This window comes from Thamnophis sirtalis, unplaced genomic scaffold (assembly GCF_051295495.1).
Source record: "Thamnophis sirtalis isolate CommonGarterSnake01/CBP01778 unplaced genomic scaffold, rThaSir2_p1.2 scaffold_9, whole genome shotgun sequence".
NCBI lineage: Eukaryota > Metazoa > Chordata > Lepidosauria > Squamata > Natricidae > Thamnophis > Thamnophis sirtalis.
The window spans coordinates 53,871,662-53,895,068 of NW_028261389.1; the positions used below are offsets into that span (position 1 = coordinate 53,871,662).

At 43.7% G+C, this 23,407-nt stretch overlaps 1 protein-coding gene across 4 annotated transcripts in view; it reads right to left on the reverse strand.

Annotated features, from left to right (window-relative positions):
- The window catches only part of DOCK4 (dedicator of cytokinesis 4), a 345,383-nt gene that overhangs the window by 84,425 nt on the left and 237,551 nt on the right, over positions 1 to 23,407 (reverse strand). For all 4 annotated transcript variants that reach the window (XM_087723617.1, XM_087723614.1, XM_087723616.1 and 1 more), the window contains 3 exons: positions 21,591 to 21,649; positions 10,307 to 10,455; positions 2,440 to 2,525 (listed from right to left, as the gene is read on the reverse strand). In XM_087723617.1, the coding sequence (XP_087579743.1) occupies positions 2,440 to 2,525; positions 10,307 to 10,455; positions 21,591 to 21,649 (294 nt within the window). The remainder of the gene's footprint in view (positions 1 to 2,439; positions 2,526 to 10,306; positions 10,456 to 21,590; positions 21,650 to 23,407) is intronic.

Genomic DNA, 23,407 nt, shown 5'->3' on the forward strand with positions numbered 1-23,407 from the left:
GAAAGCCAAGAGGTATCTATGTGAACACTATTGCTCTTGGGTACTGTTTGTTTGCACCTGGTTCAGCCTAAAATATTTGAAGGCCTATAGATTAGGAAAAATCATGGAATAAATCCCAGGAAATTTATTGTCTGATATTTATAAATCTGCCTAGGGAACTTCAGAAAATACATATGGGCCAGGAAACGTGGATATAAGGCATTACACTTTTTGTGGAAATGATAAGGAATTAGGAAACTACCATAAAAAGATTTTCAGATCTGAAAATTTCTCTATGAGCAAACATTAAAAATTGCTCAAAGTGAGAGAGCATCTTGAAAAAGGAGGTTATAATCATATTAACTATAGCCTTACCTCAGGAGGGAGGGAGGGGGAGAGGGAGGGAGGGAAGGAGAGAGAGAGAGAGAGAGATTTGGTGGATGTGTTGAGTACATTTTCAAGAATTCATTCAAGGCATTCACATTCATACAGCAACCTTTAAAAGACAATACTTAAAGTAAATATTCATAACAAAAGATCTTTTCAAACACAAGACTTAATTACCTCAGGCAATATCTAGACAGAAGTCAGAGAATGGCGTATTCCAGCTTTTTTAGCATTCTGCCAAGCATATCATGAGCAAAAACCTCCATCGTATGTTTCATTATAATATGGTTTATTCTATATTCCTCTAAACCTGTTTCTGAAGTTTGTTTGCTTTCTAAATACCATTCCTTGCCTTTAGCACTAATCCTCTTACAATTCACTGAGCACACACACAGCATATTGTACAAAAAACCTATTTTGAACAATTACCGTAGGTGTTTATTCTCGTGTTGGTTATAGAAACCAAAGGATGGTTGAGTGCATGACTTTTTATTTCCCTGCTTTTAAATACATACAAATAGTAAAAAAGGATGAATATTTAAGCCCTTTGATTGATAGCTAATTGTACCACTATTTGCTTGGATGTAAGTTTCTGACACTGGTTTTTGTCTCCCCCCCCCCCCCTTAAACTCTGTCTTCTTGATAGTGGCAGCTCAAATGTACTTGGGGGTTCACCTGTGGGGTACTGTACTTGCTAAGGCCTTTATGTGAGCATATAATTTGGAAGCTTTTCGTGCTGCTTCTCAAACAAAAAAGGGCTTCATGTGAACAACTTACCAGAAGTCAACAATTCAGCACCAATATATATTTAACATTTTTATTCAGAAAATATTACCTCTCAAAATCTATATTTAGTACCAATGTTGACAATTATCCAGCACTTTATGAAACTATCATTTTTAAAGCACATAATTTGAGCTTTACCTTAATTTACAACACACTATTATAGATGTTTATATAAATAAATTCCAAATTGGCTAGTCACAAAGATAGTGTATAGCGGGTATTATATCTTCCAACAGAAGAACGTATCAGTGGATTCAGGGACAAACGGTGGAGTTCTAGGTGCTATTGGTTGTTTATTTACAGGTGTTTCATTATCTAACTACCGTAGGTAATATCATCATTAACCAATTTGCACTGATGATGTTATCTAGTTAGGTAATGAAATGCTTGATGGCAAACAACCAAGAGCTGCACGCTATTATATATGCTTCTTGTTTGATTAATCTGTATATAATATACATTCTGATAAACAGTTTTGATTGCTGAGGCTTTTAAAGTGTTCCTTAATTCCACCCATCTTAAAATTTTGAAAACCCATTATTACAAGTTTGCTTTTTGTTCCAAATATTACAGTTTTAAAATCTAGACGTTTGTTGTATGACAATCGTTGTGGGAATTACTACAATGCAGAGATAGCAAACCTACAAATATGACACCCCTTTCAACCAAAAATTAAAATGATATATTATTAATATATTTATTAATATTTCTGCAAATTATATTCTATATTTTGCTATAAAAGATGAGTTGTGTTAATCTAAACCATTGCACATGAGCAGATAAATGTACATCCTTAACTCCAGTGAAATCAATGTTGAATTGAATTTTTACCTGTTTTAGTTTTAAGACAGATTGAATACACATATTGCCCTTAAGTGTCCAACAGAAATAAATGAATTTAATTTCATTGATCTCATTGGCTAATTTAATTATGTATAGCAATTGTTTTGCGTTGGCATGCTAATACTTTTTAAATGTAAAGCTGATAGTATTTGTAACTTTATTCCACTGAGAAATGTTCTGAAAATAGGCATTTTGCTTTCTTGAAAATAGGCATTTCACTTTAAAATATTAATAATTATTTAGGATCTTTATAAGTACTGTATATTCTAGTTCTAACAATTAAGGAAATACCAGAATTGCTGCTTTAAATGGAAAGAAATTCCTTTATCTCCCACAATGTAAACATTATATACAGAGGAAGTATATTTCTTTACTCATTTAGACAAATATTCTTTGATAAAAAAAATTAAGTCAAATAATTTTTAAAATACATTTATTACTCACATACTGTTGAAGAGCTCTCTGTAGGTTTCATCACCTTTTCCTTCTGACATCAAGCTATCCAATTTGTCAATCAGTTTTGCTTCCACCTGTAATAAACAAACAAAAAAACGTGTTAGAGGTTTTAAACCAAACCCAAGATAACATCTACAGAGGAACAAGTATTTTTCTAGAAGTATGTTCCTTTCATAATGGTTAGATTAAGAGTTTTAAAAGCTAAGGGAATACATTACAACATTATTTTGTCTCTTTGTAGAATTGAAATAATTTCATAGTAATAATGATATATAATACATATCAGTGGTGGGTTTCAAAAATTGTTCGAACCTACTCTGTGGGTGTGGCCTCCTTTGTGGGAGTGGCTTGCCACCCATGTGACCGGATATGAAGATGCCGACGACACTTGTCAGAACCACCTTAAATTACCTCACACACAGCACTGGCATGCATAAGAATATGATGTAAACTTGTTTTTTAAAAGGCATCTTTGGTTTGTGTTAAAACAACTTCAACACACGCAATGTTCTGATTGCACCACAAACGTAGTAGTCATCCTTACCTTTCACAGAGGCACTGAGTTTTATAAATATGAGCATGATAGTGTAGAATAATCATATCCAAGGACCAGTGGTGGGTTTCAAAAAATTTTGGAACCTCTTCTGTAGGTGTGGCCTGTTTTCCGGGTCCACTGGTGGAACCTCTTCTAACCGGTTCGGTAGATTTGATGAACCAGTTCTACCGAATAGGTGCGAACTGGTAGGAACCCACCTCTGATACATATATTATAATATAAATAATATAAGCTGGCTGTAAAATGTTGGAATTTCCAATTCCTGATACAACTATTTATGCAGACAAACAAACAAACACAGAATACCTAAGCCCCCTGCTTTGAATCCTCCCCATGTCTACTAATAACAAAAACACATTGCATATGTCTCAGCATAAAAACCTTTTCAATTGCTCCAGTCATTCTTTCATCATTATTATAACCTGTATTTCTTTCTATGCTATTTAACAGTCTGATACTATAATCTAACCCTATTCTCCAAAAAGCTTGGTGAGAATAATAAAACAGCAGAATAACAGAGTCGAAGGAACCTTGGAGGACTTCTAGTCCAACCCCCTACTCAGGCAGGAAGCACGATACCAGTGGTCTCCAACCTTGGCAACTTTAAGATTTGTGGACTTCAACTCCCAGAGTTCCTCAGCCAACAATACCATTTCAGTTATCCAATCTCTTCTTTAAAACCTCCAGCGTTGGACGGAATGGGACCTTCCAGTTCCCACCCTTGGCCATGCTTCCTTCACCTCCAGCCTCCTGCCTCGGCCCATTTACAGCCAGCTTTCTTCCTCCGCTGGCCTTCCACCTTGCTCCCTTTGGCCCAGCCCATTCGCCGAGACACTCTTTGTTCTGGGCCTTTGGCCACGTGGGACAATTAGCCGCCACCCAATCGGGTGACAGGCAGAAGCCACGGTGTTTCTGCCTGCCAGCATGCAATGGATGATTGGCAATCACAGAAGCTATGGGGCTTCTGTGGAAAGTGCAGCATCTGAATGACAGAGTCTCACGTCCTCAGGTGCGGGGGAAAACAGCTTCTTGCATGGGGGGGACACGGCAGTCAAAAGGTCGATGCTGACGGCCTCGGGTGCAGGGCAAAGCGCCTGTGAGAAAAACCACCCAGCTCAGAAAACACCAAGGACCCCACACTTCAACCCTTGCTATAAAGATTCTCTTCTGTTCAAACCTAATAATGTTTTCGAACAAACTAGACATGGTTTGTTTAATGGCTTAGTCTGCTCTCTGAACCCAGTTATTGTGGTTTGTTCAGTAACTGTGCTGAAGCCAACAGTGATTTGGCTTGATATATGAGTCCACCTAAGGTGCCCCGGGGCAGAAAAAATATATTTTGAAAGACGTCTTCTAATTCTTAGGGACTAGCATCATTCTTTTTTATTTCTGATCCCTGGGGAGATATCTGACATCGCTGGTCTTGGGATGTATGTAGTCCTCAATTGATAACCATACATTTAGTGACCATTCGAAGTTACAACAGCACTGAAAAAAAGGGATTTAGGACCATTTTTCACACTTACAACTGGGGCAGCATCCCTGTGGTCATGTGATCAAAATTTGGATGCTTGGTAACTGACTCTTATTTATGACGGTTGCCGTGTCCCAAGCTTAGGTTATCCCCTTTTGCGACCTTCTGATGATCAAAGTCAACGGGGAAGCCAGATCCAGTGATTCACTGAACAGCTGGAGCAATTCACTTAATGACGGTGGCCAGAAAGGTTGTAAAATGGAGCAAAACTCACTTAACAACCAACAATCTTCACAACGAAGAAAGTGACAACACCGGTTCACACTTACAACCATCGCATTATTCCTGTGGTCACGTGATCACAATTCAGACGTTTGGCAACTGACTCATATTTACAACGGTCACAGCATCCCGGGGTCATGGCCTGAAGGGTGGCGAGGGTCCGAATCTCCATGGGGAGATCATTCCAGAGGGCCGGAGCAGCCACAGAGAAGGCCCTCTTCCGGGTGGTCGACAGCCGGCACTGGCCGGCAGATGGAATTCGGAGGAGGCCTACTCTGTGGGATCTAATGGGTCTATGGGAGGTAATTGGCAGAAGACGGTCTCTCAAGTACCCAGGTCCAATACCATGTAGGGCTTTATAAGTGACGACTAGCACCTTGAAGGGTATCCGGAGACCAATAGGCAGCCAGTGCAGCTCGCGGAGGATAGGTGTAACGTGGGTGTACCGAGGTGCACCCACAATCGCTCGCGCGGCTGCATTCTGGACAAGCTGAAGTCTCCAAACACTCTTCAAGGGCTGCCCCATGTAGAGCGCATTGCAGTAGTCCAGTCTTGAGGTCACAAGGCCATGAGTGACTGTTGTAAGAGTCTCCCGATTCAGGTAGGGACGCAATTGGTGCACCAGGCAAACCTGGGCAAATGGCCCCCTGGTCACAGCCGACAAGTGATGATCTAAAGTCATCTGTGGATCCAGGAGGACTCCCAAATTGCGAACCCTGTCTGAGGGGCGTATAATTTCACCCCCCAGCCTGAGAGATGGAATACCTAGCCAATTTGTGGGAGGGAAAAACACAAGCCACTCGGTCTTGTCAGGATTGAGAGCCAACTTGTTCACCCCCATCCAGACCCTAACATCCTCCAGGCACTGACACATCACGTCAACCGCTTCACTGAGCTGGCACGGGGCGGACAGATACAATTGAGTATCGTCCGCATACTGGTGGTATTTTATCCCGTGCCGTCGGATGATCTCTCCCAGCGGCTTCATGTAGATGTTAAACAGGAAGGGGGACAGGACCGACCTCTGTGGCACCCCATAATTAAGGGGCCTAGGGGTCGACCTCTGCCCTCCAACCAACACCGACTGCGACCTGCCCGAGAGGTAGGAGGAGAACCACCGAAGGATGGTGCCTCCCACCCGCACCTCTCACAACCGCCGCAGAAGGATACCATGGTCGATGGTATCGAAAGCCGCTGAGAGGTCAAGGAGCACCAGAACGGAGGCCCGGCCCCCGTCTCTGGCTCTCCAAAGATCATCAGCCAGTTTCTTTCTTTCTTTTCTTTCTTTCCCTTCCTTCCTTCCTTCCTTCCTTCCTTCCTCCCTTCCCTTCCCTTCCCTTCCTTCTCTCCTTCTAAGGCTAAGATACCCACCTCAAACAAAAACTCCTTTGGATGAAGCCAGCCATTGCCAATGATCTCATCCAGCTGACTCAACCTAACAACACCCATTCCCTTCAACCATACCTGCCTGGCCTTGCCGCAGCAGCACATGCGGCAGCAGAGAAGGGCCCGGCACGCATGTGGCAGCCAGGAAGGAAGTTGCAGCAACAAATGGAACCACACAACTTGTGTGAGGCTGGCATGTTTGGGGTGGACATAAAAACTTACTTAAGTTGCCTTAAAACCGCTGGGAATGTGAGTCATGAGCCTCTGCCATTCGGCTGCCACGCCCCCATGCCAGAAGCTCCTTTCCCCCCCGTGCCTTAGGATGTGACCCTCTGCCATTTGGCTGCTGCACGTCCCCCATAGCCCCTACAATTGCCTATCACCCATTGCACGCTGGCAAGCAGAAGCACCATGGTTTCTGCCTGCCACCCAATTGGTTGGTGGCTAATTGTCCTGGGCAGCCAAAGGCCCAGGACAAAGGGTGTCTTGGTGAATGGACTGGGCCAAAGGGCGGAGGGCCAGAGGACCATTGTCCAGGGCGAATGGCAGGGTGAGGGCTAGTGGAGGAGGTCCTCTTGACTAGACGTAGCACCTTACTTTTTTTCTCCATTGAATCTCATTTTCTCATTGAATTTCATTCAGATATGTGATTAATTTGTAAATAAACAAACAAACAAACAAATAAAATCTTGGAAATGAGAACAGCTACAGAATGTCAGATTGGTAGTTTAGTAGCTAATGATAATTTATTAAATAAGTGAAAGTATTTCAGGAGATGATTCAGCTGCAATTTCAAAGGATACAATGAAAGGAAATCCAATAAATTAATTTTAAGTGACCAAGGAAATGAGCATGAAAAAGGCACCCAGTAGTCATTAGGACAAACCTGGGCATTTTACAGTCATAGGCTACATCCGGCACTTTAGCTGTCCCTGTCCAGCCCGCATGATGTCAATCAGAAATAAGAAATCAAATGTAAATAAGGGATGAAGTCAAGCTGGGTATACTCTGTGAGTCACTATGTGCTCCTTCAGTCAGCTGGCGGCCATGGGAGGCTGATGAGAGAAAGTACTTTTCTGCATCTACACAGCACTCGTCCTTTTCCTGGAGTTCTCTGGGAGCAATTGGTGGGATTCATTAGTGCGGTCATTCACTTTTTTAGGGTTCAGTGTTGTATTATCAATATGCTGAGGACACTTGTGGATGGTAAGAAAGATGACCCTGTTGAAGATATGCAAGATCTGTTGCTGTGGATAGTAGCCCCAGCCCTGTCCCCAGATCTGGAACTGAGGACTTTCATCCATCTTGGATGTACACACCGGTGGAAAATATGGGATCATCTTTAAATCATAGCATCTGCTAAAAGAGCAGGTGGTCTGTTTGTTATGGGATTCCCCCCCCCCCCCCTGCTCTATGTGGTGTGCCAATTTTCCTGCATTAGACGTTCCTTCAGATGGTTACTTCAAGGCTAAACTTCTATCATGTGTTCTATATGATTCTGCCCTTAAAAATCACTTTAAAACTTCAGCTAGTCCAAAATGCAGTGACACGCATAGTTGATGGGCGTGTCTTGGAATGCCCATTTGAGAGTTGTGCTCTGCCAGCTATATTTGTTGCAAGTCTGCTTTCAAATACAATTGAAGCAGCTGATTATATATAAAAAGCCCTACACAATATATGACAAGATTACTGGAGGGACTGTCTAACTCCTATGGTTTCTGATCAGTCAGTATATACTGGCAGAATTGGCATGCTCCAAGTCCCTTCAATTAAACAATGTCACATGTTGGGAAAGTGCACCTTCTCTGTGTGGTGCCTGTCCTTTGGAACAAAACTAAATGCAGATTAGTCCACACTAACTGACTTAGTGTTTCCTATAGCTACTTATAGTTGCTAAAATTGAACAATGAAAATACTAGACCGAAGAAAAATAGACTTATTAAAGCTGTGGTGCTACACAGTCTATAGACAGCCAAGGTAACAAACAAGCAAGTACTAGAATATATAAAAACAGACACATAGCTAGAAGACAAAATCACATTTCAGTTGTGCCTAAAATGGGCAGCAGTAAAAGGAAATGGGGCCACCAGAAAACATGGTGTCTAGACACCATCAAAACCAAAAACCAGCCAGAACATAAAACAATTGAAATAAGCTGTACAAGATAAGAAAATCTAGATATACTTGGTCAATAAAATTACTGAGAATCAGATACGATTGAATGGACACAGTATCATTATCAAGCACAATACATAACTAACAAAAAGTAGATAAATTCAAACTGTATTTAACAGTCATATTGATACTTGTAATATAGGCCATTTTTGAGGATAGGATAGGGTAGGATAGGATAGGATAGGATAGGGTGTCCTTAACTTATGACCAGTCACTTAGTGCCTGTTGGAGCAATAGAGCTCAATAGGTTACTTACAATCCGGATTTGGAGTTCAGGATTGTATTTTGGGTGCACATTTATGGGTGCTTGCAGCATCCTGTGATCATTTGGCCATGATTTACAAAAAAAGTTACAATTTTTGCCAGACATTTACTTTGTAGCAAAAAACCTCACCCATTGCAAATAATGGGTTCCCTTAACAACCACAATGTTCGCTTAATTACCATGGATATGCTTAATGAGCATAGTGATTCACTTAGCAACTACATCCAAGTCTGGGAGGCTAGTAAAGCAGTTATGATGGGTTACTTTATACAATATAATCATCTAGAGGAGAAAAAAAATCTCTGGAAAAGATGCCAAAGACATTGGACACAATTAGACAGAAAGAAATCAAATTGCAAAAGGCACTTATGGACTCTAAAATTTTGCATCAAATCAATTTGTTACATCAACAACTGTCTATGCTAACAGTTCAAGAAATAGAAGTAAAATTGAATTATGTGAAGCAAAGACATTTTGAGTATGCAAATAAACCAGGAAGATGGTTGGCATATAGAGTAAGAAAGGAAAGGTAAAAGAGAATGATTGAAAAAAATTGTAATGTAATAACTGATAATGAGCAAATTTAAAAAATGTTTCATAACATTTACTCTAACTTACTATATAAAATGCAGGAGTTAGACAAGTCAAAAACAATTAGCAACTAGAATGCAAATGATTAAGAAAGTGAAATACTTGGGGATCTGGGTGTCGGCAAAATCTTCCACAATTAAGGACGATAATTATAATAAACTAGTGACACAAATAAAGAAAGATTTATAAAACTGGAAAAATATTCAGCTATCACTAATGGGACATATAGCCACAGTCAAAATGAATATTTTAACAAGAATCTTATTCTTGTTCCAAGCTGCATCTATTAACCTGGGTAAAACTTTCTTTCAAGAATTAAACAAAATAACAGGTTCATTTGGCAAGGATGAAAAGTGAGGATTAAACTAAAATCAATGCAAGATAGCAAGGAGAGGGGAGGTTTAACATTACCAAATTGGGAATTATACACATTAGCAGTAACAATAACATGGGTGAAAGATTGGATAGAGCTAAAGAATAAAAGAATTTTGACCGTAGAAGGCCATGATTTGCAAACAGGTTGCAAAATTGGCTCAAAATAAAAAAAACCCACTATGTGAAAATCCCAAATTGGCTATCCCCGACAGAAAGGACGATCCATCCAAATTTTATAGATATGAATAAAATGCTAAGATACAGAGACATAATTGACGGACAGGGAAATTTAAAAACAATTGAAGAATTGGCAGAACAAAACATGAAAGTTGAACCAACTACAGGCAAAAAAGTCATAAAATTGGATTGGTCACATGATGATTCTTTTAATGACTGGCACAAGTTACATTCATAGCTTAAAGACTACCTGTAAAATGAATTTAGGGGAGGGCAAACATTTATAAAATTCACAAACAACTAGGCCATTTTGTAAAACCCTATAAATCTAGTGCTGGTAGTAAATTGTGTGTTTGATTATCCTAAATAACTTTATCCATTTGTCAAGTTCACACACTTTTTTTTCCTTTTTACCATTTGTAAAACTAGCATCTACTAACTCAGGAGAATAATTGATTAGATTATAATTTTAATTGAATCAAGTAAACAAGCATAACATGATGATATAATGTTGTCTAAGAATGATTAACTTGAAAAATTAATTTATCTTCGCCTAATGAATTGACAAAAATACCTGTTTAAAGTTGCCACTACGTCTTTGCTCCCAGTCCATCATATCATGAAAAATAGGAATTACAACATTCCGCAGGTCAGGCTGAGGTATCAATGTCACTTCTAAGAAAGGGCCAATCAGTGCTGGAATGAAGTGGATTTTGTGTTCTCCTAAAAGGTAAGATGATACATTGAGTGGAACTAGTCTCAAGAACAAAATACTAGAAAATTGGACTAAGAATGCACAGCCTGTTTTGCTCAGTAGTTTTTCAAATACAGGGTTTTTTAAATAAATAAATAAATAAATAAATAAATAAATAAATAAATAAATAAATAAATAAATAAATAAATAAATAAATAAATAAATAAATAAGAAATAAATAGAAAATATGCAAATTAGCTCAATTTATATAATTACAATAGAAAATGCAAAGTAAAGATTATTCTGTCCATATAATTTCTATTACTTTTTGAAATTTCAACTGAACACATTGCATTAATGTGAAATCTAACTACATCTACCATCCATTTCCAAGAATGCATTTCTGTTCACTTTGGGGGACATATTTTATGGTTTCCATAATACTAATCTACTGGTAATATTAAACAAATATCACCAATCAAGTAATTCCTGTAGATCTAAAACTATGAAAATTACACCAATTTATTCATTTCTTCATAGTATACCAGTGGTGGGTTATGACCGGTATGCCCCGGTACGGGCATACCGGTGTCTGCAAGGAGCAACAGGTACCGTTCCAGTACGGTGCTCTGGAGGGCTCACCCGCCCACACACGCTCTTTACCAGTATGTGAGGTTTTGGGGGCTTCCGCACAGGGACCATACGGTGCCTGCATGACACTCCGCCGAGCAGCTGGAGTGTCGCAGAGCATCGCAGGTGGTAAATACACATGTGCGCACTGCGCGCATTCATGTGGTGGAAACCAGGCCCTGTTGCACCATACTGGTTGCAATGGGATCCGGAACCCACCACTGTAGAACACCTATGCCATCACATCCTGATATCTATACATACATAACACAATACCAGTCTACCTTCATTCAGATCTATTACACTTCTTCTTTCTTCAGTTTTACATACAGGCAAAATATCTGTTTTTCTTTCTTTCATTTCATTCACTAATGCATATATACTCCTCATATACTTTACCTGCCATTGTTGCCAATACATGATACATGATAATTAATATTAACCTCCACCTCCCACTACAAAGTTTTCATGTAATACTTGTTAAAACAAGTGTAAAAAGTATAGTATTAAGGTATATTATTAAAGGAAAAACATGCTTGGTTTCCAGCCTTCATTATACTCACGCAACATGCCACATTCCCAGGTAAGTACACAATACCAATCAGTTTTGGCACATTTTGGCCACTATGCCTTAAGAATCACTAAAGCCCAGTTTTTATAGGAGAGAGACTGTCCAAGCCAGGGGAAGGATTCAGAGGAGGAATTAGTTTAGAGTCTTTAAATAGGCACAAGAGGGGGAAGTCCAACCTTCTTTGTAGGCTGTTGAACTTTATCTAGTTTCACCTAGGCGCAAAATATCAGTCTGAGGAGATTTCTGTATATAGGCTTGAGCAATAAAATGGCTAATTAAACTCTTCACATGTGAGTCTAGCCATTTACACCTGACCATTTTATGACAAACTACTGACACTATTGCTTGTAAGCTAGTATTTCTAATTCAAAGGCTGCCTTGCCCACATCCCATGTAAAGATTCCTCTCCTAACTTAAGAAAGTGAAGACTCTTGAAATGGAGTATTTCAAAAGGAACCTTTTATTAAGAAGAATAGAAACTGCCTAAGGAGATTCAGTAACATCTGAATCTCCTTAGGCAGCAGAGACCCCCCTGCATTAGTTAGAATGCAGATTTTAGCCAATACACAAGTGTGAATATGTTTTCTTTATCAAGTGCCCTGAGAGCCGAATAAACATACATTCCCATAGCTATCTTCCATTAGACATTAAAGTGAAACGTCCCACATGGCCATCATAAACATTTCACAAAAGGTGAGGGGATCTCAACGCACTTTGGCATCAGGAAACCAGTTGTAAAATATCAGTTGTCACAAGCATCAGTTGTCACAAGCATAAATCGACTCCAAGGCCACCCTCCTCCCAATTGAATGTCAGTATCACTTTTAGGGATCTGACATGCTGCCTTCCTTAGAAAAAGGAGAGATCTACCTGTGAAAAGATAGAAACAAAAATTCCATCATAGTATTTTAACAAGGTTTGTCAAGGTATTGGGAGTGAATTTTTTTCAATAAGGTAGGGGCCCTAACATGGTGTTTGGATATCCATTCATTTTGGGATGAAGGTATATGCTTCCAAGCAATTAAGTATTGGGTTTTCCCCCTGTGGATCCTAGAGTCCAGGATTTCCTTAATTTCAAAGTGTTGTTTGCCTTCTATCATGATGGGAACAGGTGGTGTAGGTGCAAGTAGTCTGAACGGTGAGATTACTTCTCGTTTGAGTAAACTAATGTGAAATACTGAGTGGACTTGCCTGAGTGTCTTTGGAAGGAGTAGTTCTACTGTTACTGGGATGATGACTCCCTAATTTCTTTGATGGCTGCAATGACTTCAGGAATTTTGTAGATAAATATACTCTATCTCCAACATGGAAAGGTTTGGGTTCCATTCTTTTCTTGTCAGCTTGAATTTTAAAAGCTGCTCTAGCTTCCTCTAAAGCTAATCTAACTACTGGCCATGTGTCTCCTAAAGTGTCTATCCTTTCCTTAAATGAGGGGATAGAGGCTTCTTCTGTGAGTAGTTCAGACATGGGCTGAAATCCCGGCCTGTTGCTACTCTAAAAGGGGTAAACCAGTGCTTGAGTGTACAGCATTATTGAATGCCACATCTGCAAAAGGTAAAAGTTCAGTCCAGTTATCCTTTTGAAAATTAGTAAAACATCTTAGATATTGTTCTAGGACCAAGTTAAGTTTTTCAGTTTGACCATTAGTTTGGGCGTGGTGCGACGAATTCAACCCAGGGGCAATGCCAAGGAAACTTAAAAATGCCCTCCAAAATTTTGAGGTAAATTGGACCCCTCTGTTGGAGATGATTCTCTGTGGGGCTCCATGAAGACGATAAAAGTGTATCAGGAATAACTTGGCTAGACTTTTGGCAGTTGAGATCATTTGGCAAAGTATAAAATGTGCCTGTTTTGAAAACAGGTCTGTTAGGACCCAAATGACAGTATTCCCCATACTTTCTGGTAGTTCTACAATAAAGTCCATAGCAATCTCTTTCCAGGGTGCTGAAGGTTCTGTACCTTCTGTAAGAGTCCTGGGATTTTCCCTTGATTTCTTTTAGCTGCCACACAAATAGGGCAGCTAATTACATAGCTATGTCCATTTTTAGTGATGGGCACCAAAATTGGCTTTTAATTAGGTGTAAAGTTTTCACAAAACCAAAGTGTCCAGATAATTTAGAGTTGTGGCACCTTGCCATTAAGTACAGTCTTTGGCAAGCTGGAACATACAACTTCCCTCCCACCCAAGCTGTTATCTTTCATCAGGCAGCTGGATTTGTGGCTCAAAAACCATTCATCGTTGGCTAAAGCTTGTTTAAATGTTTGGGTGGTGTCATTGTCTGTCAATGTTTCTTGTTTTGCCAGGGATATGGTTATTACTTTAGCAGATAGTTGATTGTTTTGTATCATGGGTTTGATTACGTCTGGCTTCATACTATTGTACTGCGGTTTTCTGGATAGTGCATCTGCAAGAAAATTTTTGCCCCCTGGGAGATATTTGAGCGTAAATTCAAACCATTTAAAGTACTGAGCCCATCGTACTTGTTTTGGGGTGAGTTTCCTTGGGTTATTTAACGCTTTAAAATTTTTATGATCCGTCCAGATTTCAAAAGGGATCTTACTCCCCTCTAGAAAATGCCTCCAGGTTAAAAGTGCCCACCGAACTACATAAGCTTCTTTCTCTCAAATGGCCCATCTTTGCTCAGTTTCATTCAATTTTTGGAATTTGTAAACGCATGGTTGTAATTGGTTTTGCTCATTTTTCTGAAGCAGGACCGCTCCTATTGCTACATTGCTGGCATCTGCTTGTACGATAGAGCCAAGGTGGTGCAGTGGTTAAATGCAGCACTGCAGGCTACTTCAGCTGACTGCAGTTCTGCAGTTCGGCTGTTCAAATCTCACCGGCTCAGGGTTGCCTCATCCTTCCATCCTTCCGAGGTGGGTAAAATGAGGACCTGGATTGTTGTTGGGGGCAATATGCTGACTCTGTAAACCGCTTAGAGAGGGCTGAAAGCCCTAGGAAGCGGTATATAAGTCTAACTGCTATTGCTATTGCTACGATGAATGGTTTCTCTGTGCCCGGGTGCTTTAGAATTGGCTCTGCTGAAAACAGCCGTTTAAGTTTTTCAAATGCAGCTTGGCATTCCATTGTCCAGTTCAAAGGCTGCTTCAGTTTCGGGTTACCCTTCCCCTTCGTTTTTAAAAGCTTGGTGATGGGGAGAGTGATCTGAGTGAAAGTGGGAATAAACTGCTGGTAAAAATTGGTGAATCCCAGGAAGCATTGTAACTGATTACATATTCTGGGTGGTTCCCAATCAAGTACTGCCTGCACTTTTAAAGGATCAATTTCTACGTCCTGGTGTGAAATGGGGTGCCCTAAATAATCAATTTTTTTCTTGGTGGAATTCACATTCAGGGAGTTTAGCATAAAGTTTGGCAGAGAGGAGTTTGTTCAGAACAGCCTGGACTAGTTTCACATGTTCTGCTTTGGTCTCGGTCTATAGTAAAATGTCATCTAAATAGACTAAAACTCCCTTATACAAATAGCAATAGCAATAGCAGTTAGACTTATTGTTGAGGATTCAGAAAATCCTCCACTTACGACCGGGAGGCCAGCAACAGTCTAGGCTGCGCCCTGATTGGCTGAGGCGCAGCATAGCCTGTTGCTAGCCAGCCGAGCCAACCTGATTGGCCAGAGTACTGCGTCAGCAGTTGCTAGACGCTCCTAGACCTCCCATTGGTTTCCCTGTTTAAATTACTGTGTATAAATACCTTGGCGCGGAAATGTTACTTTTGAATCGCTGTCATCTTCTTGCTTGAATAAATCTGTTGTGTTGTGAAGTCTCGCGTCTTCTCTACCCTCGATCCATTAAACTGGCGACGAGGGTGGGATTCGAACCCATGCGTGCAAAACACAAGCCTGTCTTGTTGACGAGCTGGTGCCACTCAAAGATCCCAGCTCTGAACTAGTTGGCCAGCTCCGGGCACAGCCCAGGCGCCCACCACCACCACCAGCTGCCCCTGCCTCGTCTGGATGTGTGGGTTGCGGCGGCCACCACGCCCGCACGGCTTGCCCCTTCAAGGGCACAGTCTGCCACCGTTGCAACAAGAAGGGCCACATTGCCCAGGTCTGCCGCGCCTCCCTGCCTGCACCATCGTTCCTGCAGCAGCCTGCCACATCTCAACCGCAGCCGCGCTGCCAGCTGCCGCGGCCCGCTAGGCGGGCTGAAGACTGCCACACCGTCTACCAGCCTGAGGCCGTCGGGGAGATGGTGAGCTAGGCGCCCGCCAGGGCCCGGAAGGTTTCCGCCGCACTTCAGCTGGAAGGTCAGCCCTGCCGAATGGAGGTGGACTCTGGCTCCTCCCGCTCCCTGCTCTCCTGGGCCACCTTCTCCCACCTGTGCCCCCACGTCTCCTGTGCCCAGCTGCAACCCGTGGACGCCTTCCCCTATGGTCTGGGGGCGGTCCTGAGCCATGTCCTCCCCAATGGCTCAGAGGCCCCCGTGGCTTTTTACTCCCGGACACTCTCCTCAGCGGAGCACAATTACAGCCAGATAGACAAGGAGGCTCTGGCTGCAGTGTCCGGGGTTAAAAAGTTTCACGACTATTTGTATGGTCGGCACTTTACCCTTGTCACTGACCATAAGCCGCTCCTTGGGCTTTTGGCTGGCGACAAGCCGACCCCCCCCCATCCTCTCTCCCAGGATGACACGTTGGACTGAGTTCCTCGCAGCGTATTCTTATACGCTGCTCTACTGTCTGGGCAAGCAGCTGGGGCATGCTGATGCCCTTAGCCGCTGCCCCGTGCCATATTCAGACCCGGCCCCGGTGCCTTCCCTGTCCGTCTTATTGATTGCTTCCTCCGGCCTGCCCCTCTCGGCCATGGACGTCGTGGCCCACACTAAGGCCGATCCTGTCTTGGCCCAGGTTTGCTCTTGGATCCTAAGGGGATGGCCTTTGGGGAAGGTTGCCAATTGCTTCCAGCCTTTTAAGGCCTGGCAAGCCGAACTATCCCTTCATGGCGGCTGCCTCATTTGGGGGGATCGGGTGGTGATCCCTGCTGCGTTGCAGACCCAGGTCCTGCCTCTCCTCCACAAAGACCACCCCAGCATAGCGCGGATGAAAGCGTTAACCCGCAGCTATGTCTGGTGGCCTTTGCTGGACTCAGAGATAGCAGCCTACGTAGGCCGCTGCACTACTTGCCAGCTCTCCCGGCCTAACCCCCCAGCCGGGCCTTCTCGAGAGTGGGAGGCTCCGAGAGGCCCGTGGTCCTGCCTCCATGTAGATTTTGCCGGCCCCTTCCATGGCCAGACATTCCTGATTGTGGTAGACGCCTACTCTCGCTGGGTGGAACTGGTCCTTATGACCTCCACCTCAGCTGAGAGTACGGTCAGGGCCCTTCGCCGTTTGTTTGCAACCCACGGGTTGCCGGACGTAATTGTTTCTGACAACGGGCCCCAGTTTACTTCTACCACATTCCAGGAATTCCTGGCCTGTCAGGAATCTGGCATCTGCAATGGCCAGGCGGAACGGGCGGTCCGCTCAGCCAAGGAGGCACTGGGCCGGATGGACCGGGGCAACTGGCAGATGAGGGTGGTGGCTTACCTGCTAAGCCAACACTCCACCCCCTGCCCAACGATGAACAAAAGCCCCACGGAGCTCTTGATGGGCCGGCGCCTGCGGACCCCCCTGGATAGGCTTCACCCGCTCTATTCGGGGGATCAGCCGTGCAACCTGGGGGTTACCCCTCCCCAATCTTTCCGTGTGGGGGACTTGGTCTGGGCCCGGTCATTTTCAGGGGAACCTAGGTGGGTGGCTGCCTCTGTAGTATCCATAACCAGCCCCTGTTCCCACAGGGTCGGACTGGCCGATGGATCAACTAAGGAGGCGCCTCCCTGCAGAGACCAGCGGCCCAAAGGATCCAGGGCCCAACGACACAGCTGCCTGCCAGCCGGTCCCAACGTTCCAGGCCTTTCCCCAGGCAGGCCTCTCCTACCCTATGTTTCCAGAGTTTCAAGCTACAGTTGCTCCACCTCAATCCGACCAGGCGCAGTACGACAGGGACTTCCCCAGTTCAGGCCCTACCTACCCAGATGCCCCCTGTTGGCAGGCGCCTCAGCAAACTCAACCCGAAACGGTTTTCCCGCCAAGTTCCAGCTACAATCCTTCGCCGGTTGCCGCCTCCCGGCAACGCGAAGTTCCCCCTGTGGCCGCGCCCCCTTGGCCCGGCCTACCTGTTTTGTTGAGCCCGCCTTCTGGGCTGTTCCAAAATGGTGTCGCTCTGAGCTCCACTCCCTTTGGGGAGGAGCTACCATGAGCAGGTCTCACCCCTACGACGACTGCAGGCGAACTGCGAAGATCTGGGCGGGTCCGGTGCCGCCCCGCCTACCTAGAGAACTACGCATGCTCCAATCAGGGGCATGCGCTCTAAGCCGGGGGGAAGGGGTGTTGAGGATTCAGAAAATCCTCCACTTACGACCGGGAGGCCAGCAACAGTCTAGGCTGCGCCCTGATTGGCTGAGGCGCAGCATAGCCTGTTGCTAGCCAGCTGAGCCAACCTGATTGGTCAGGGTACTGCATCAGCAGTTGCTAGATGCTCCTAGGCCTCCCATTGGTTCCCCTGTTTAAACTACTGTGTATAAATACCTTGGCGCGGAAATGTTACTTTGGAATCGCTGTCATCTTGCTTGAATAAATCTGTTCTGTTGTGAAGTCCTGGCTCTCGCGTCGTCTCTACCCTTGATCCATTAAACTTATATACCACTTCACAGGGTTTTCAGCCCTCTCTAAGCGGTTTACAGAGTCAGCATATCGCCCCCACAGTCTGGGTCCTCATTTTACCCACCTTGGAAGGATGGAAGGCTGAGTCAACACTGAGCCGCTGAGATTTGAACCGCTGAACTGCAGATAACAGTCAGCTGAAGTGGCCTGCAGTGCTGCACTCTAACCACTGCGCCACCTCGGCTCTTGTAGCACTTTGTTTATTAATTGCATAAACACTGCAGGGGCCCCTTGTAGCCCAAATGGGAGCACTTTGAATTGGTAGCATCCAAGAGAGGTATTAAATGTCGTTTTCCATTCGTCTCCCGCTTTAATTCTCATACGGTAGTAAGCCTCCCTTAAATCCAGCTTTAAAAAATTTTCCCTTTATCTAGGTGTGCTAGCATATCTTTCATGAGTGGGAAGGGTATATGTTCTCCACACTGATCATATTTAAGTTTCTAAAATCCACACAGAGATGTTTAGAACCATCTTTTTTTTTTCATTAAATAACATTGGGCTGTGATTTTTGCTCGGGCTGGCTCAATGAAACACCTTGCTAGGTTTTTCTCAATTAATCCTCTCAGTTCTTCAAGCTCCCTCAGGGACATGGTATACATCTTGGGTTTAGGGAGTTTGGCACAGGGCAGGATTTCTATCACACAATCAGTGGAGCGGGGTGGGGGGTGGGGAGTTCATCAGAGACTTTTTTGCTAAAAACCTCAGCCAAGTCTTTGTATTCTTTGGGTATCCCCTGGGTTGGCATAGTGTAATCAGGCATTGTTGTTTCTTGGTTCTCTGCCCCCTCAGTTTCTTTGTGTGGATTCTCAGCGAAAGCCATGTGCATCTGAACTTTTATGGTGCCTTGCTTCCAATTAATTTTGGGGTTCCATTTTTTCAGCCATGCAAGGCCCAAAACTAGTGGCCATTCCATGCCAAGCGCCACTATAAATGTACATATTTCTTTGTGGCTCCCAATGCCTATCTGTAGAGGCTCAGTGGCAAAAGAAGCTGGCTCCCCCTGCTATTGGCCCATCTAGTTGGCAAAAAGCTATGGGGCTTTTCAGTTTCCTTACATTTATACTCAACTTTCTTACCAGTATTGGGCTGATAAAACAGTTGATGCATCCCGAGTCCACTAAAGTGGAGATTTTTATCCCCCTTTCCCAGTTGGGGATAAACAATCTTAGGGGGAGGGTAAGCAGTTTAATTGGTTTAAGTGGTTCATTCTCTGGGTCGTTTCCGAATGAGTATAGTTCCTCCTGCTGAGAAGCCAAGGCTTCCTCCTCAAAGAGGGGAGAGGTGGAAATTCTATGATCTCCCTGCTCCTCAGGGCCATCTCCTTCCCACGCTGGCCAGGTTTCGTAGGTCCCCCCCCCATGGGCGCTCTGGTCTCCTAGCCGGTGTTTGAGAATGGCATTCTGCAACTCAGTGCCCCTCCTTTCCACACTTGAAACAGGCTGAGGTTTTAGGAGAAGATGCCATTTGCGAATTGAATGGTTCTTAATTCCATTGGGGTGTGGATTTCTTCCACACTCGCCCTGCTCGGTACTGGTTCCTGGCCATATTGATCTCAGCCTCCTCGGCAGTTAGATACCACTAATGTAGTTGGTTCGGTGCACCTCGGGCCACGCAGACATTGTATTGGTCATCACTCATCCCATCCTTGAACCAGTTTACCAAGATATCCTCTTGCCAGTTCACATGACAAGCCAGGTCTAGGAATTCTTCGATATACTCTGCCACTGGCCGCCGTCCCTGCTTCACAACTTTAATGCAATCGCATGTTTTGTGGTCTGCGAGGGGGTCCTCAAAACGTTGTCACAGGGCCATCATGAAATGGTCGAAGTCCCGCAGTTCTGGCGCATTGGCATCATGTAGGGTCATCATCCATCTGGCAGCAGCTCCTTCCAGGGTTAGGGTAACCACCTGCACTCGGAATCCTTGGGTTTGAAAATCATGCCCGTATTCTTGCATGTAGGTGAGCACGTGTGCCACAAAGAATCCCAATTTTTGCAGATTCCCATCAGACTTCACCCAAAGGGAAGGAGTTTTTCTTTCTAATTGCGGGTTTTGGGGTTGGGTATGAGTGGGCCCCAATCCACGGGCTAACTGGGGGAGAGGGTTTGCTGGGTCCCTTGCTGCTGCTGCTGCTGTGCCATCTGCTTGATCAGCAGGGCTGATCAGAGGGGGGCAGGCCCCTGGCATCATCCGTGGCTGCTGACTTTCCCATGATTCTTTGCTGCCGTTCTGGCTCCCCCCGGATGTTGAGATTTTTCAAAATCTCCATCACCAACTGGGTTACATGTCTCTTCAGATCCTCCTTCAGTGAGGCTTCGTTGAGCTTCTCCTGGTCAAGAGGGGGCTTCTAACTCCTATTTCCACTCTGGTTTTCGGTTACCACGGGTGAGGGTGACTCCTCTGGTCCTCCCATCCCAGCTGTCTTTTGTCTCAATGCCAATCGACCAGCAGGGCTTTTGGGGGTCCTCCAGGTTCACCTCATCCTCTCCGACAGGGTACATGGAGCAGGCCTCTGGTTGGAGGGGAGGTTGACATCTCCCTCCAGCCTTCAGCTTCCCCTTGCTCACTATTGTGCTCAGACATGGTTTGCAGGGTCCCCTCGGTAGAGCAAAAATTGCTTCTCTGGGTTGACCATTTTGCAGAGATGTTGCTTTATGTAAGGGCTCCTCCCCTAACTTAAGAAAGTGAACGAAGTATTTCAAAAGGAACCTTTTATTAAGTAGAATGGTAGCCATTGAATTCAAAGCAACATCTGAATCCCCTTAGGCAGTGCAAGTAGAATTAAAGCAGTAGAGACCCCTCCCATTAGTTAGAATGCAGATTTTAGCCAATACACAAGTGTGATGATGTTTCCTTTATCAACTGCCCTGAGAGCCAAATAAATATACATTCCCATGGCTATCTTCCATTAGACATTACAGTGAAATGTCCCACATGGCCATCATAAACATTCCCCCAAAAGGTGAGGGGATCTTAAGACATTTTGGCACCAGGAAACCAGTTGTAAAATATCAGTTGCTACAGGCATTGCTAATAAATCAACTCCAAGCCCCCCCCCTCCTCCCAATTGAATGGCAGTATCACTTTTAGGGATCTGACATCCTATGAAATAGGTGACATGCAGAATACTGACCATTTCTGGATATTGAATGAACATTTTTGCATAAAATATTTTCTAAATACACATACCAAAAGTCAAACATTTATGCAAATTTAAAACTTAAGCCATATAATTAATCTTACCTAAATTTTGCCACATGCTGAAGATTTCATATCCCATTGTCACTCGCATATCACCATATCTGTTACATTAAAAATCAGATTAGATCATTAATAATCTCACTTTATCGTGAAATTTACTTTTTGTATGTTTGCAGCCAGTAAGCATTTTTTTTTTTATTATAGAGGGGGAAAAACCAACAGAATGTTTTCACAAAATATTTATTAAAGCAGGAAATGAAAAGCAGCTAGAAAACCACAACACATCACAGAAAGAACATTTCTGGACTATTCAAACACTGCACTTGCCTCCAATAACAGACAAGTATTTGTGGAAGACAACTACAGATATTATTACAGACAGTTTGATGTTGCTCATGTTCCTACTGCTGAAGAATCAAAGTGGTTACATACTGTCATTTCTAACAAGTTGCTAAATCCCTATTATGATACTGGCATTCCTGTAGGGAGCGGGGCTGGATACATTTATTAGCTTATTGCCCTCTTTCTGTTTCCTATACATCCTGTATTTCCCTAGTTGATAGCCTTTATCCTGGCACCTATGTGCCTTATGCTTGATTTACCTTTGGAGAATGTGATAAGGGGAGAGGGCCATCTGTTTTACCTCAGTTCTGAAGCCTCCTGCAAGAAGTGCCTGGGAATAGCTTCTTATTTCTTTCTCGGGCCTACCATTCTGACAACATCTTCACACCTGTGGATTGGCTCATTCAACATAGAAGTGAGGGGAGGGGTTTCTAACTGCTTTAGCCTAACTGAATTGCCTGGGGGTGGAATTTAGATCCTGCTTTCCTTTGTCTTGCAATCACTTCCTTTCAATAAAAGTGTCCTTTTGAAATGCTGCTGTTCCATGAATTCATGCTTTCTTGAACAGGGTGGAGAGGCAGGACCTTACGTAAAGCAGGATCTGCAAAAGCGGTCATGCCGGAGAAGCAAACTTGTTCTACCAAGGGAACCCTGCATACAATATCCGAGCAAAGTGGCGAGCAAGGAGAGGAACCAATCATACCCTCCCTTAAGGAGTGGATATAACAACTGCAAAACATGTGGACAGTAGTAAGACTAGATTTGAGTGAGGATAGGGCCGCCTTTAAAGTTCAAGCTGACAAAAAAGGGCAGAATCAAAGCTTTTTAAAATAGGTGATAAGGTCTACTTATCCACCAAATTTCTACAGTCCTTATAACCCGCTAAAAAATTGTGACCCAAATTCATAAGACCTTTCCCTATCACTAGAATCATCAATCGAGTAACAGTAGAGTTACTACACCCCAAAACACTTAGGCAAGTCCCCCCAGTGTTTTACTGTGGCTTACTGAAGCCAGAATCACCTCCGCACTAAGACCACCAGCGGCCACTCCTCCTATCTCTATTATGGTTGGGGGAACAACACTTTGAGATTAAGGAAATCCTGGACTCCCGCACACCCCAAGGCTCCATGCAACACCTAGTAGCCTGGAAGCATTTCCATCCCTCTCAAAATAAAGGGGGTAGCTAAAAAACATGTTAGAGCTCCCACATTACTGAAAACAAGTCACTTGCAATATCCTAACAAACTTAAATAACTCGCTGTCATGCTTCTCTTTGTGTTTCTTTTGCAGGTGGATTCCTCCTTTTTCTAAGGGGGGGGGGGAACCATGTCAGATCCCTATTGTGATTCTGCCATTACTGTGCCTGGATACATTTATTAGCTTATTGCCATCTTTCTGTTTCCTATACATCTTGTATTCCGCTAGTTCAGTGTGGATGAACCTTTTTGGCTCCGAGTGCAAGCACACACACACATACATAAGAGTAGTTCCCTGGCATGCAAGGTGAGCTTCTG